This window comes from Mastigoproctus giganteus, chromosome 12 (assembly GCF_048544385.1).
Source record: "Mastigoproctus giganteus isolate SK-2022 chromosome 12, ASM4854438v1, whole genome shotgun sequence".
NCBI lineage: Eukaryota > Metazoa > Arthropoda > Arachnida > Uropygi > Thelyphonidae > Mastigoproctus > Mastigoproctus giganteus.
Window position 1 is genome coordinate 116,245,884 of NC_143586.1, and position 12,382 is coordinate 116,258,265.

The 12,382-nt window shown below is 37.9% G+C and overlaps 1 protein-coding gene across 1 annotated transcript in view; it reads left to right on the plus strand.

Annotated features, from left to right (window-relative positions):
* The window catches only part of LOC150077356 (xylosyl- and glucuronyltransferase LARGE1-like), a 1,505,345-nt gene that overhangs the window by 871,332 nt on the left and 621,631 nt on the right, over positions 1-12,382 (plus strand). Inside the window, exon 10 of the mRNA XM_090385866.1 lies at positions 1,592-1,722. Within this exon, the coding sequence (XP_090241992.1) occupies positions 1,592-1,722 (131 nt within the window). The remainder of the gene's footprint in view (positions 1-1,591; positions 1,723-12,382) is intronic.

Below are 12,382 nucleotides of genomic sequence, written 5' to 3' on the forward strand. Positions count from 1 at the left end.
TGTATAAGGCCTTGAATGGGTTGAGCACGCTGAATTCTGATGGGATCCTTCCACTTGTTCAGATTATGAACCTAAGGGGGCATAAATTCAAATTAAGAAAAGACAGATGTAGAATAGATGTGCGGAAATTTGCCTTTAGCCAGCGGGTGGTTAATTGCTGGAACAAACTTCCATCTGTTGTTGTGGAAGTTGATAGGTTGAATAAATTTAAGGAGGAACTGGACAGGCATTTGGAGGGAATGGTGTGATTTTTTTTTTTTTTTTTTGGCTGATGCTGCATAAGCTCATACATTTGCTTTCTTGCATCACATGCCACTACTAGTACTACTACTACATAGCTCCATAGAAAAAAATTGTTTTTTAATTCTAATTAGAAAACAATTGTAATGTGTTATGCAACAGAAGAAATGAAAGAATTTCTTCTGTTGCAAAACACATTAGAATTATTTTAGTCTTTGCTTTCACATCACTTTCAGTCATGCCTGTTAGATTTAAATCCAACTTAAAAAAATTGAATACAATTTTCCTGAGTTTTTGTTTTGTAATTTAGACTTTTAGTAGATTACTTTCATAAACATTTGTCACCTTAACAGAATTCATGCAATTTAAGTTTATGGAGTTGAATGCATGATATTTACACACGATAATTGTATTAATTAGTGAAGATTCATCTGCAAGGATTTGTCCAAAAGAACAAAAGTAGAGCATCTCTTTGTTGAACTGTTGTTTATATGATTTACTTTAGTTTCACTTCATATGATTTGATTCATCCAAAGTCTATTGGCCTTAAACATTTGTATGTTTAAGTCCAGAGTTGACTTAAGATTGATATCAAAGGATAGATTTGTTGTCATTGATGGATTCATTGTAAATTTTTGGTAGATATTACAGAATAGATTAATAAAAATAGGGTTATTAAAAAAATAAATCTGATATGTCTGTTTTGTTGCAGCCAGTTTTCTTTATGTACACAGCTCATAGAATTTAGCATGGGATTTCTTTCATTTACAGCTTAGCCAGCCATAACAGTGATTTTTGAATGCTTATTTATTTGAATGCTTATGAAAGCATAAAATATTTCTATTTTATGCTTTCATCAAAATTCTAGTCAGCAAGGATCAGTTTCTTTTCTAATATTTTCCACCAACTGTTCTGTTGTCTTTTTCTGTTTTTATTCATGCAAGTATTCAACACAATCACCATTGACATTTTTACTACAAGAACTCAGTTTAGAGAGCCAATGTTTTTATCATATTTTATTAAATTCTGGATTATTTTTCTTGCATTTGTTTTTGTATAAATTTTTCTTTTTGTTATTCTATCTAACTAAGATGATCCTGCACTAAAGTGCAATATTCTGTGGAACTGAGAATTCTCAAATAACTAAATAAGTGAGAAAAGGTATAGCTAATATGATATGCTGTCTCAGCTACTGTCTGTGGTGGGAGGGGAATATTTTCTCATCCACAGTTTGCACAGTTTGTCATTGGAGAATTCTGTGATTCTTTTCAGGTTCTTAATTAGGTTTCAAGTTGTTAATTAGTGTATAACTCTTAGATTATTCTTAATACTTATTTATTTTGTTTTTCAGTTGATGTAAGTTTTTATCTTGCTGATAATCTTCAAGGAGAGGTATCATGGATTCCCAATAAACACTACTCTGGAGTTTATGGTTTAATGAAATTAGTTCTTCCTAGAGCACTACCCGATACACTTGAAAAGGTACATTTCAACAATTAGCTTTAATTACTAATTCTGAAGTTATTTCATAGCAGGAAAATGTTTTGTTTTTAATTCTTAAACTATTGAAATGAATCTTTAGCTATTACTAAACATAATTATATAGTAGATTTATTTTTAAAGTACACATATTAAAGTTATTTACATAATTATGTATTAAATTTAATTTTGCAATGTTTAATAATACAGGTCGACCATCACTAATCCGGCCACCGGTAATCCGGTTCCACCACTAATTTGGACATAATTTCTGCGAATGTAATTTCAAATTTCCCGGGTCGGCACACTGACCTGCCACTACTGTTTTGATGGTGTTGGTTGCAGCATCAGCAGTTGGCTCGAACTTGTAAACATTGGCAAGCCATTCCCACTTGTTTTTCTGCATTTATTATTATAACCTGCTCACATTTAGCCACAGCCATGGTTCCAATGCATAAAGGAAGTGCCTCTCATGGTGTAAACACAAATACTGCACATTTTCCATAACAGATAAAGTTGAACTTCTGAAAGAACTCGACAGTGTCTGTGAGAAATTAGCATTAGCAGAGGCATATGATGCAAGAAAGCAAGCTTATGCAGCATCAGCCAAAAAAAAAAAAAAAAAAAAAACTTCCACTTCACGCCTCCGTTCGTTCAAAATACCTGTCCAGCTCAGCCTTAAATTTATTTAGGCTACCAACTTCCACAACAATGGATGGAAGTCTGTTCCACCAACCAATTACCCGCTAGCTAAAGGCAAATTTCCGCACATCTATCCTACATCTGTCTTTCCTCAATCTGAATTTATGCCCCATCAGGTGATTATTCTGAGCAAGAGGCAGAATCCCATCAGCATTGAGCATGCTCAAACCATTCAAGGCTTTATACACCTCTATCAGATCACCTTGCCGGTGCCTAGTCTCCAGACACTGTAATTTGCAAAACTTAAGCCTTTCTTCGTAAGAGCAACCCTTTGTTCCATTCACTACACTTGTTGCCCTTCTCTGTACTCGTTCCAGCATCTCTATATCCTTGAAATGAGGCCTCCAGACCTGTATACAGTACTCAAGGTGTGGCCTGACCATTGCCTTATACAAGACAATAATCACCTCTTTACCCCTGCTAGAAAAATTCCTCTATATCATTGTTAAGACACCATGAGCTACACTTGTAATCCATCTGCACTGCTCAGAGAACTTCATATCTGCCTGCACAATTACCCCCAGGTCCTTTTCATTCTCTACCACTGTCAGTGTAGTACCACAGAGTTGGTACGCTGCTCTGGGGTTGCTGTTTCCCATATGTAGTACTTTACATTTGTCAATGTTAAACTTCATTTGCCACCTCTCAGCCCATCTGCTCAACCTTTCCAGATCCTGTTGTGTCAGTAGCGTCCTTAACAACCCTGCCAACCTTCGTATCGTCTGCAAACTTGGACATTAAGCTTGATATACCATCATCAATATTATTTATAAATACAGAAAACAATAATGGACCCAACACTGAACCCTGAGGGACTCCACTAATAACATTAGTCCACGATGAGCAGTGTCCATTGATTACCACTCTCTGCCTTCTTTCCCTCAACCACCCCTTTATCCATAGCAGCAATTTGCCTCCAATGCAACACTGCTCCAATTTGTGCAGCAGCCGTCCATGTGCAACGGTATCAAAAGTCTTTCTAAGATCCAAGTATATACAGCTAGGCCTCACATAACGCGATATTCAATTAATGCAATATTCAATTAACGCTATTTGAAAAATGATACCACTTTTCACTTTACACAATGCAAAGGGTGCCTTCGTAGTCAGGTGGGAAGGAGCAGCAGTGCGTAGCACACGCTTCTTGATTAGACCGGGGTTCGAGCCCGTCACCACCAAATACGAAAGATGCGGAAAAGTCAGGGAATGACCACCGCATATCCCGGAGCAATATGGCCTTAGTTGCTAATGCTCCTAAAAAAAACCAAATAACTAACACGATGCAAATTTCCAGTTAACGGGATCTTTTTTTTATGCAATAGTTGAAAAAGATTTGAATCGCGCGTTAAGCTTACCGCGAGTCGTATGGTCAATAAACAAACGTTTGCCTGGTGCCCACCTCGGTGTGTTCCATCAACCATCAGAAGAAGACGTGTTTGTCTCCTGCTAATAAAGTTTTTTTCAGCCTGGACTGTACTTGTTAACAGGAGAGATTGCTTCTACAGGGATGGGATACACTTAAATAGAAAGGGTGCAAGAATATTTGCTGATGCTATCGAGCCAGTGTTAGGTGGGTCCGAAAACTGCTATCTTGGGGGGAGACAAAGACTAATAGATTAACAGTAGCCACTGGCAGAGGTGAAAGAGATTCTTGCACTGTTTCTATTGGAATGAGCAGAAGCCTGAAAAACAAGATGCAGGATATTTCAGAGACTGCTGGAAGTCATTGCGGTACAAGTAAACACATGGGTTGTGTTAGGGTAGCTAAGAATAGAAACAGGTGCATGTATACTTGTGTGTGTGTACACCAATGCTAGGAGTTTAGTAAATAAATTTGATGAATTTGAGGTATTGCTCAAAACATCAAAGGCAGATATTGTTGGGATATCAGAGACGTGGTGTCACACAGATATAAGGAATGCAGAACTGGAATTTGGGGAGTACAATGTCTACAGAAAGGATAGACAGGATAGGAAGTTAGGAGGGGTTATGCTATTAGTTAAAACACACATAAAATCCAAGGAAGTGAAGCCACTCGACATCTATGGACAGGGCAGTGTCGAGTCAGTTTAGTGTGACATAAGCATTGGGAGATCAAAATTGAGAGTAGGAGTGTGCTATAGGCCTAAGCTATATCAAGTTTTTTTTTTTTATAGATTAGGCGTATAGCACTTGATATAGATGTAGGAAAGGAAAGGAAAAAACTGACTCGAGTAAATAATACAAAGGTCTTTGAAATAACAGAGGAGGAGAAAAAGCAGTATGTACTGGAACTTAAGAACAAGTTTGAGCTTCTGCAGACTGCTCAGGACCAAGATATCGACTAGGAATATTACAACTTTCTGAAAGTGATAAAGCCCAAGAAACCTATAGGGAAACAGAAATCCAAAGAAGAAAAAATTAGTCAAGAAACACTTGTCGTGATGAACTGAACCGAAGACGACAAATGAAGAGCAAGAAAAACACTGACAGGGAGAAAATTGAGTATACTGAGTTATGCAAAGACATTAGAAAGAGACTCAGAGAGGACATAAGAAGATTTAACACTAGAAAAGTAGAACAAGCATTAAGGGAAAACAAAGGATTTAAATCAGCAGCCATGAGCAGTAATACAGAAAGACAAATGATACTGAAACTGAAGAATAGCGATGGTGCACTTATAAACAGCAGAGAAGGCATAATTCAAATAGCAGAAGACTACTATAGAGAATTATACAAGGAGCGAGGGAATGATACCAGCAGTGGGGAAGATGGATTGCAAAGTAGCAACACATACAACATACCCGATATTCTTCCTGATGAGGTAGAACATGCATTGAAGAAAATGAAGAATCGAAAGCCCCGGGGGAAGATGAAGTTACTGTAGAGTTGTTAAAATTGGGAGGAAGTGACATAACACAAAAACTGGCAAGGCTCTTCACAAAGTGCATTAGAAAAGGTGTGATGCCTAAGCAGTGGAATAATGCAATCATAGTTTTGCTGCATAAGAAAGGAGATAAATCAGAAATTGGAAATTATAGACCAATTTGCTTGTTATCCCATATCTACAAGTTGTTCACAAGGGTCATTACTAACAGATTAGAAAGAATACTTGATGAGAATCAACCGAAAGAGCAAGCTGGCTTTAGGACAGGATTCTCAACGATGGATCACCTTCACGTAATATCACAGCTAATGGAGAAAGCAAATGAATATAAAACACCATTATGCCTGGCATTTGTGGATTATGAAAAGGCATTTGACTCCATACAGCATAAGGCAATGTTTCAGGCACTGGAAAGACAAGGCATTGATACTCCATATATTATGATTTTGAAGAAAATATATGAGAGTGCTACATCCTTTATTAGACTAGACAAAGACAGTAGCAAATTTAAAATCGAGAAAGGAGTTCGACAAGGAGACACAATATCTCCAAAGCTGTTCAATGTGAACGGAGAGTACCTAAACCATTTACAATTTGCAGATGACATTGTGGTCATAAGCCACGATCCCAAAGAATTAGAGGAAAATCTTAATCAGTTATGCACAGTTAGTAAGGATTTTGGACTAAAGATGAATATGGCTAAAACAAAAGTAATGATGAACAAGTATGCCACGGAAAGGGAAATAATGATTGAAGGAGCAGTAATTGAAAAGGTGGAGTCATATACTTATCTGGGACAAGTTATTAGCTGTAATAATGATAAATGGCTGGAAGTCAAGAGAAGAATAAATTTTGGATGGATAGCATTCAGGAAATATAGTCACATACTGAAGAGCAATATCCCAGTTTGTCTGAAACGTAAAATAATGAATCAATGTATACTCCCCACCATGACTTATGGAAGTGAAACTTGGGCACTCACCAAAAGAATGGAAGAGAAGCTGAGAACTACACAGCGAAGAATGGAACGAATCATATTGGGAATCAGACTGTTAGATAAGAAGAGAAACACATGGATTAGGCAGCAAACTCAAGTAAAGGACATTCTTATCAAAACTAAAGAACTAAAATGGTCTTGTGCAGGACACATAGCTCGAAGACATGATGACAGATGGACTAAGAAAATAACAGAATGGTACCCAAGAGGAGCTAGAAGAAAACCTGGAAGACAAAGGCGGAGATGGATAGATGAAATTCATGAGTTTTCGAGTAGTAAATGGATGGCCAGTGCTCAAAACAGAAGGAACTGGAAAGTTGCTGGAGAGGCCTTCATCCTGCAGTGGATTGAAAATGGCTGATGATGATGATGATGATAGGCCTAATGATTCTGATGAGTATAATAAGAAACTGTACAGAGAAATAGAGTGGGCCAGTAAATCAGAGAGTCTTATAATGGGGGATTTTAATTTCCCAGATATTGAATGGAATTTGTGGGTTGGTCACTCACACACTAGCAAGGCTTTTGTGGATTTATTGAATGATTGTTTTCTACACCCGCATGTTAGGGAGGCAACTAGAGGGAGTAATACTCTTGATCTGATTATCAGTAGCGATTCTTCATGCATTAAGAATCTGCGGATAGAGGAACCACTAGGTGGCAGTGATCACAGTGTGCTGAAGTGGGATTTACTCAAGGAGGTAACTACCATCAGAGGTAAAGGGAAGGTTTTTGCTTTCGTAAAAGCAGATTATGAGAAATCCTTGGCAAAGGATGCAAAGAAAAACAGAAAAGAGTTCTTTACCTATTTAAACTCAAAAAGTAAAGGGGTGAATCAGATTGGTTCACTGGATGTTGATGGTTCAACAGTTGAGGATCCTGCTGAGGTGGCTAACAATCTAAACGAGTATTTTGCATCTACATTCACACATGAGGAGTTATTCAAGAAGGAGTAGGTGAAGTACACATTGGCAGTGAGCTAGATGATTTTCTAATAACTGAGAGGAAAGTGGAGGAGAAATTGTTGAGGATAAACATAAAAAAGGAACCCGGGGTGGATGGGATCTATCCAGTTATATTAAAGGAGGCAGCAAAGGAAGTAAGCAAACCCTTAGCCATAATTATGACAGCTTCCTTGGACTCAGGGGAAGTACCCATGGCCTGGAGATGTGCAAACGTGACCCCAATTCACAAAGGAGGTCAAAGGGCGACACAAGTAATTATAGACCTGTTAGATTAACTTCGGTTCCAGGAAAATTAATGGAGGCACTGGTTTAAGAAGCTCTGCAGGATCATCTGGACAAGAAATCAGTTATAGCTCAGACACAGCATGGTTTTGTTAAGGGCAGGTCTTGTCTGACCAATTTTATTGGATACTATGATGTAGTCACAAAAGAACTGGATGCAGGGAATAATTTTGACATTATATATTTGGATCTTAGAAAGGCTTTTGATACTGTTGCGCACGGAAGACTGCTGCACAAATTGGAGCAGTGTGGCATTGGAGGCAAATTGCTGCTATGGATAAAGGGATGGTTGAGTGGCAGAAGACAGAGAGTGGTAATCAATGGACACTGCTCAACGTGGACTAATGTTATTAGTGGAGTTCCTCAGGGTTCAGTGTTGGGTCCATTGTTGTTTTCTGTATTTATAAATGATATTGATGATGGTATATCAAGCTTAATGTCCACGTTTGCAGACGATACAAAGGTTGGCAGGGTTGTTAAGGACACTACTGATGCTATGCTGCTGCAACAGGATCTGGAAAGGTTGAGCAGATGGGCTGAGAGGTGGCAAATGAAGTTTAACATTGACAAATGTAAAGTACTACATATGGGAAACAGTAACCCCAGATCAACGTATCAACTCTGTGGTACTACGCTGAGAGTGGTAGAGAATGAAAAGGACCTGGGGGTAATTGTGCAGGCAGATATGAAGTTCTCTGAGCAGTGCAGATGAGCTGCAAGAGTAGCTCATGGTGTCTTGTCAATGATATACAGGAATTTTTCCAGCAGGGATAGGGATGTGATTATTCCCTTGTATAAGGCATTGGTCAGGCCACACCTTGAGTACTGTATACAGGTCTGGAGGCCTCATTTCAAGAAGGATGTAGAGCTGCTGGAACGAGTACAGAGAAGGGCAACAAGATTAGTGAATGGAACAAAGGGTTGCTATTACGAAGAAAGGCTTAACTTTTGCAAATTACAGAGTCTGGAGACTTGGCATCGGCGAGGTGATCTGATAGAGGTGTATAAGGCTTTGAATGGATTGAGCATTCTCAATGCCGATGAGATTGTTCCTCTTGCTCAGAATAATCACCTGAGAGGGCATAAATTCAAATTGAGGAAGGACGGATGTCGGATAGATGTGCGGAAATTTGCCTTTAGCCAGCTGGCAGTTGGTTTGTGGAATAGACTTCCATCACTTGTTGTTGAAGTTGATAGCCTAAACAAATTTAAGCCTCAGCTGGACAGGTATTTCGAAAGAACGGAGGGGTGAAATGGGAGTAGTGGTTGTGTTTTTTTTTTTTTTTTTTTTTTTTTGGCTGATGCTGAATAAGCTTGCTTTCTTGCATCATATGCCTCTACTAATTGCTTTTAGCATTAGTATTTTAGCATTACTAATTGACTTTAGCATTAGCTAAAGTCAATGCAGACTTGCATTTAAAAATTCAAATTTTTAAATGCAAGATGAAATCTTTTGTATCGCATAGAACTTCAAACAAAAGGTTTGATGTTCTCTGTGATATTTATTTCACCAGGGCCCAGAGAAGATTGTTGTCAGCTATCGGAAATTGATTGATGAAAAGAGAAAGTCAACACTGTTCAAATATTTCCGCAACAGTAATTTCTTCATTTTGTATTTTATGTCAGAGGTTCCCATAGTTTCTCGGTTCACGGCGCCTTTAATGTCTCAGTAATTTTTTCAAGGCGCACCCAGACCAAAAGAAATACCTAACAGTTTCGTTTAGTAGTTAGGTCCAAACAACTTAATAAGAAATGCTGAAACTGTGAACTACCTCGAGCTATTAGTTCGCGTGGTGTCCGACAGATGTGGAGTATCGCTGTGTTCCCCTCAAAAATTTAAAATATTCCGCAGTGCACAGTTTAGGCACCGCAGTTTTATGCAATAAACATTTAATTACATAATTATTTTCATTATATTTTACATTATATACAGTTAAAAAGTTATTTAAAAGGTATTTTTAAAATTCTTTATGGACATTTCAGAAGGTCAAGGACCAATTATAATTTTTCCTATTGGTTATGATATTCGATTAATGTGTTTCCATTTTGCGCTCACGGGACGAATTAATCTCATTAATCAAGACCCACCCGTAATATCAAAGTTATTCCCTGCATCCAGTTGGTTTGTGACTGCATCATAGTATCCAATCAAATTGGTCAGGCAAGACTTCCCCTTAACAGAACCATGCTGTGTCCGAGCTATAACTGAAGTCTTGTCTAGATGATCCTGCAGTGCTTCTTTAACCAGTGCCTCCATTAATTTTCCTGCAACAGAAGTTAAACTCACAGGTCTATAATTACTTGTGTCAGCCTTTGACCTTCCTTTGTGAATTGGGGTCACATTTGCACATCTCCAGTCTATTGATACCTCCACTGAGTCCAAGGAAGCTCTTATAATTATGGCTAAGGGTTTGCTTACTTCCTTTGCTGCCTCCTTTAATATAACTGGATAGATCCCATCCACCTCAGGTGCCTTTCTTGTGTTTATCTTCAACAATTTCTCCACCACTTCACTCTCTGTTATTACAAGATTATCTAGCTTACTGCCAGAGTTGAATACACCTCTGGCATTCCCCTAGCTGAATAACTCCTCATGTGTGAATATCGATGCAAAATATTCATTTAGTTTGTTAACTACCTGAGCAGGATCATCAACAGATGAACCATCGATATCAAGTGGGCCAATCTGATTCATCCCCTTCCTTCTAGAGTTTACATAAGTAAAGAACTCTTTGCTGTTTTTCTTTGCATCCTTTGCCAAAGCGATCTCGTAATCTGCCTTCGCCTGCCTAACCTCCTTTGTAACTTGGTTACAAATAAACTTATATTTATCATAGGCTTCTGTGTCACATGTTAATTTATATGTATCCCATGCATTTTTCTTCTCTGCCATATGTCTCATTAATTCATCTGACATCCATTTAGACCTGAACCTTGAACAATATTTCTTAGTTGGTATGTAAAGCCTAGTAGCTTCCAAGATAAGTTCTTTGAATGCTTCCCATTTTGAATTTGCTGTTGGTAACATCATCAGTTGGTCCCACTGTATAGAATTTAAATACTGTCTCAGACAGTCATAGTCTCCTTTACAAAAGCAATAACCTTATCCTTTACCCCTGATGGTAGTTACCTCTTTGAGTAAATCCCACTTCAGCACACTGTGATCACTGCCACCTAGTGATTCATTTATCTGCAGATTCTTAATGCATGAAGAATCACTACTGATAATCAAATCAAGAGTATTACTCCCTCTAGTTGCCTCCCAAACATGCTGATGTAGAAAACAATCATCCAATAAATCCACAAAAGCCTTGCTAGTATGTGAGTGACTAACCCACAAATTCCAGTCAATATCTGGGAAATTAAAATCCCCCATTATAAGACTCTCTGATTTACTGGCGCGCTCTATTTCCCTGTACAGTTTCTTATTATACTCATCAGAGTCATTAGGCCTATAGCACACTCCTATTCTCAGTTTTGATCTCCCAATGCTGATGTCACACCAAACTGACTCAACACTGCACTGTCTAGCGATGTTGACTGGCTTCACTTCCTTGGATTTTATGTTTCTTAACTAATAGCATAGCCCCTCCTCCCTTCCTATCCTGTCTATCCTTTCTGTAGACGTTGTACTCCCCAAATTCCAGTTCTGCATTCCTTATATCTTTGTGAAACCACATCTCTGATATCCCAACAATATCCGCCTTTGATGCTTTGAGCAATACCTCAAATTCATCAAATTTATATACCAAACTCCTAGCATTGGTGTACACACGAGTATACATGCACCTGTTCTTTTTCTTAGCTACCCTAACACACTGCTGGAATTTACTATTAAGCAGAGTTTAACTCTGCATAATTGTAAATTCCAGCAGTTTCTCTCAATTCGTCTTATTTTAGTAATTTTCATTTAGATTTTTAAAATTTTTTTTTATACACTTGTACAAACTTGCGGAAAAACACAACACAATATGATGGCTAATACAGTGTGCTAACAAACTTGTTTTCACAAAATTTCTAACAACACTGACAAACTTATTATGACGTTTGAGAGTTTATTTTATCGCAATTAATTTTATTTCAGCTCTCGCCCTGCGTGCAATAAACTAATCATAATAATTTCTTTTTTTCATATTTTAAGCGAATAAACAACAACACTGACATTACAGTATTTATTTTAGAATTACTAATCAAATTATTTGATAAATATTTTTTGGCCTCTGGGGAATTTTTTTCTTGGTTTCTAGCTTAGCAGTCAATGTGTTAAAAGTAGGAGGAGGTGGTTAGTTGTTGGGTAAACTGTACCGATGATCCGGCAAACTCACTAATCTGGCACTCCCACAAGTCACAATGCTGCCGGATTAGTGACGGTCGACCTGTATTACAATAAGTTGTGCATACACAAACGCACAAGCACACATGCATTTACGTTTATCAGGCATGCAGAGGGGATACCATCTGTCCAATTTGTGGTTCAAAGGACAATACACAAACAGTTTGTTCAGCCTCATCTCCTGTTTGCCCTAACTGCAAAGGAAGCCACCCTGCTTTTTCCAAATCATGTGAAATGTGGACAATTGGAAAAAAAAAAATCCAAAAATATAAAATTGAACATAAATTCACATATCCGGAGTCATGCAGACAGGTTCTGCATTGATACAGTTCAAACCTGTATCAATTCCGCTCAGCACTTCTCTTGCTAACTGGGTTAAAGCAAACCTATCTACATCTGGAAAAGACACTCCTAAAACTAAAACCAGTGATGCCACTAATACTCCAATCAGTATTCCAGCTGATAATCCAAGAGTCTCAAATGACATAGCAAAATTGAAAATTGCTAAAGACTCAAAG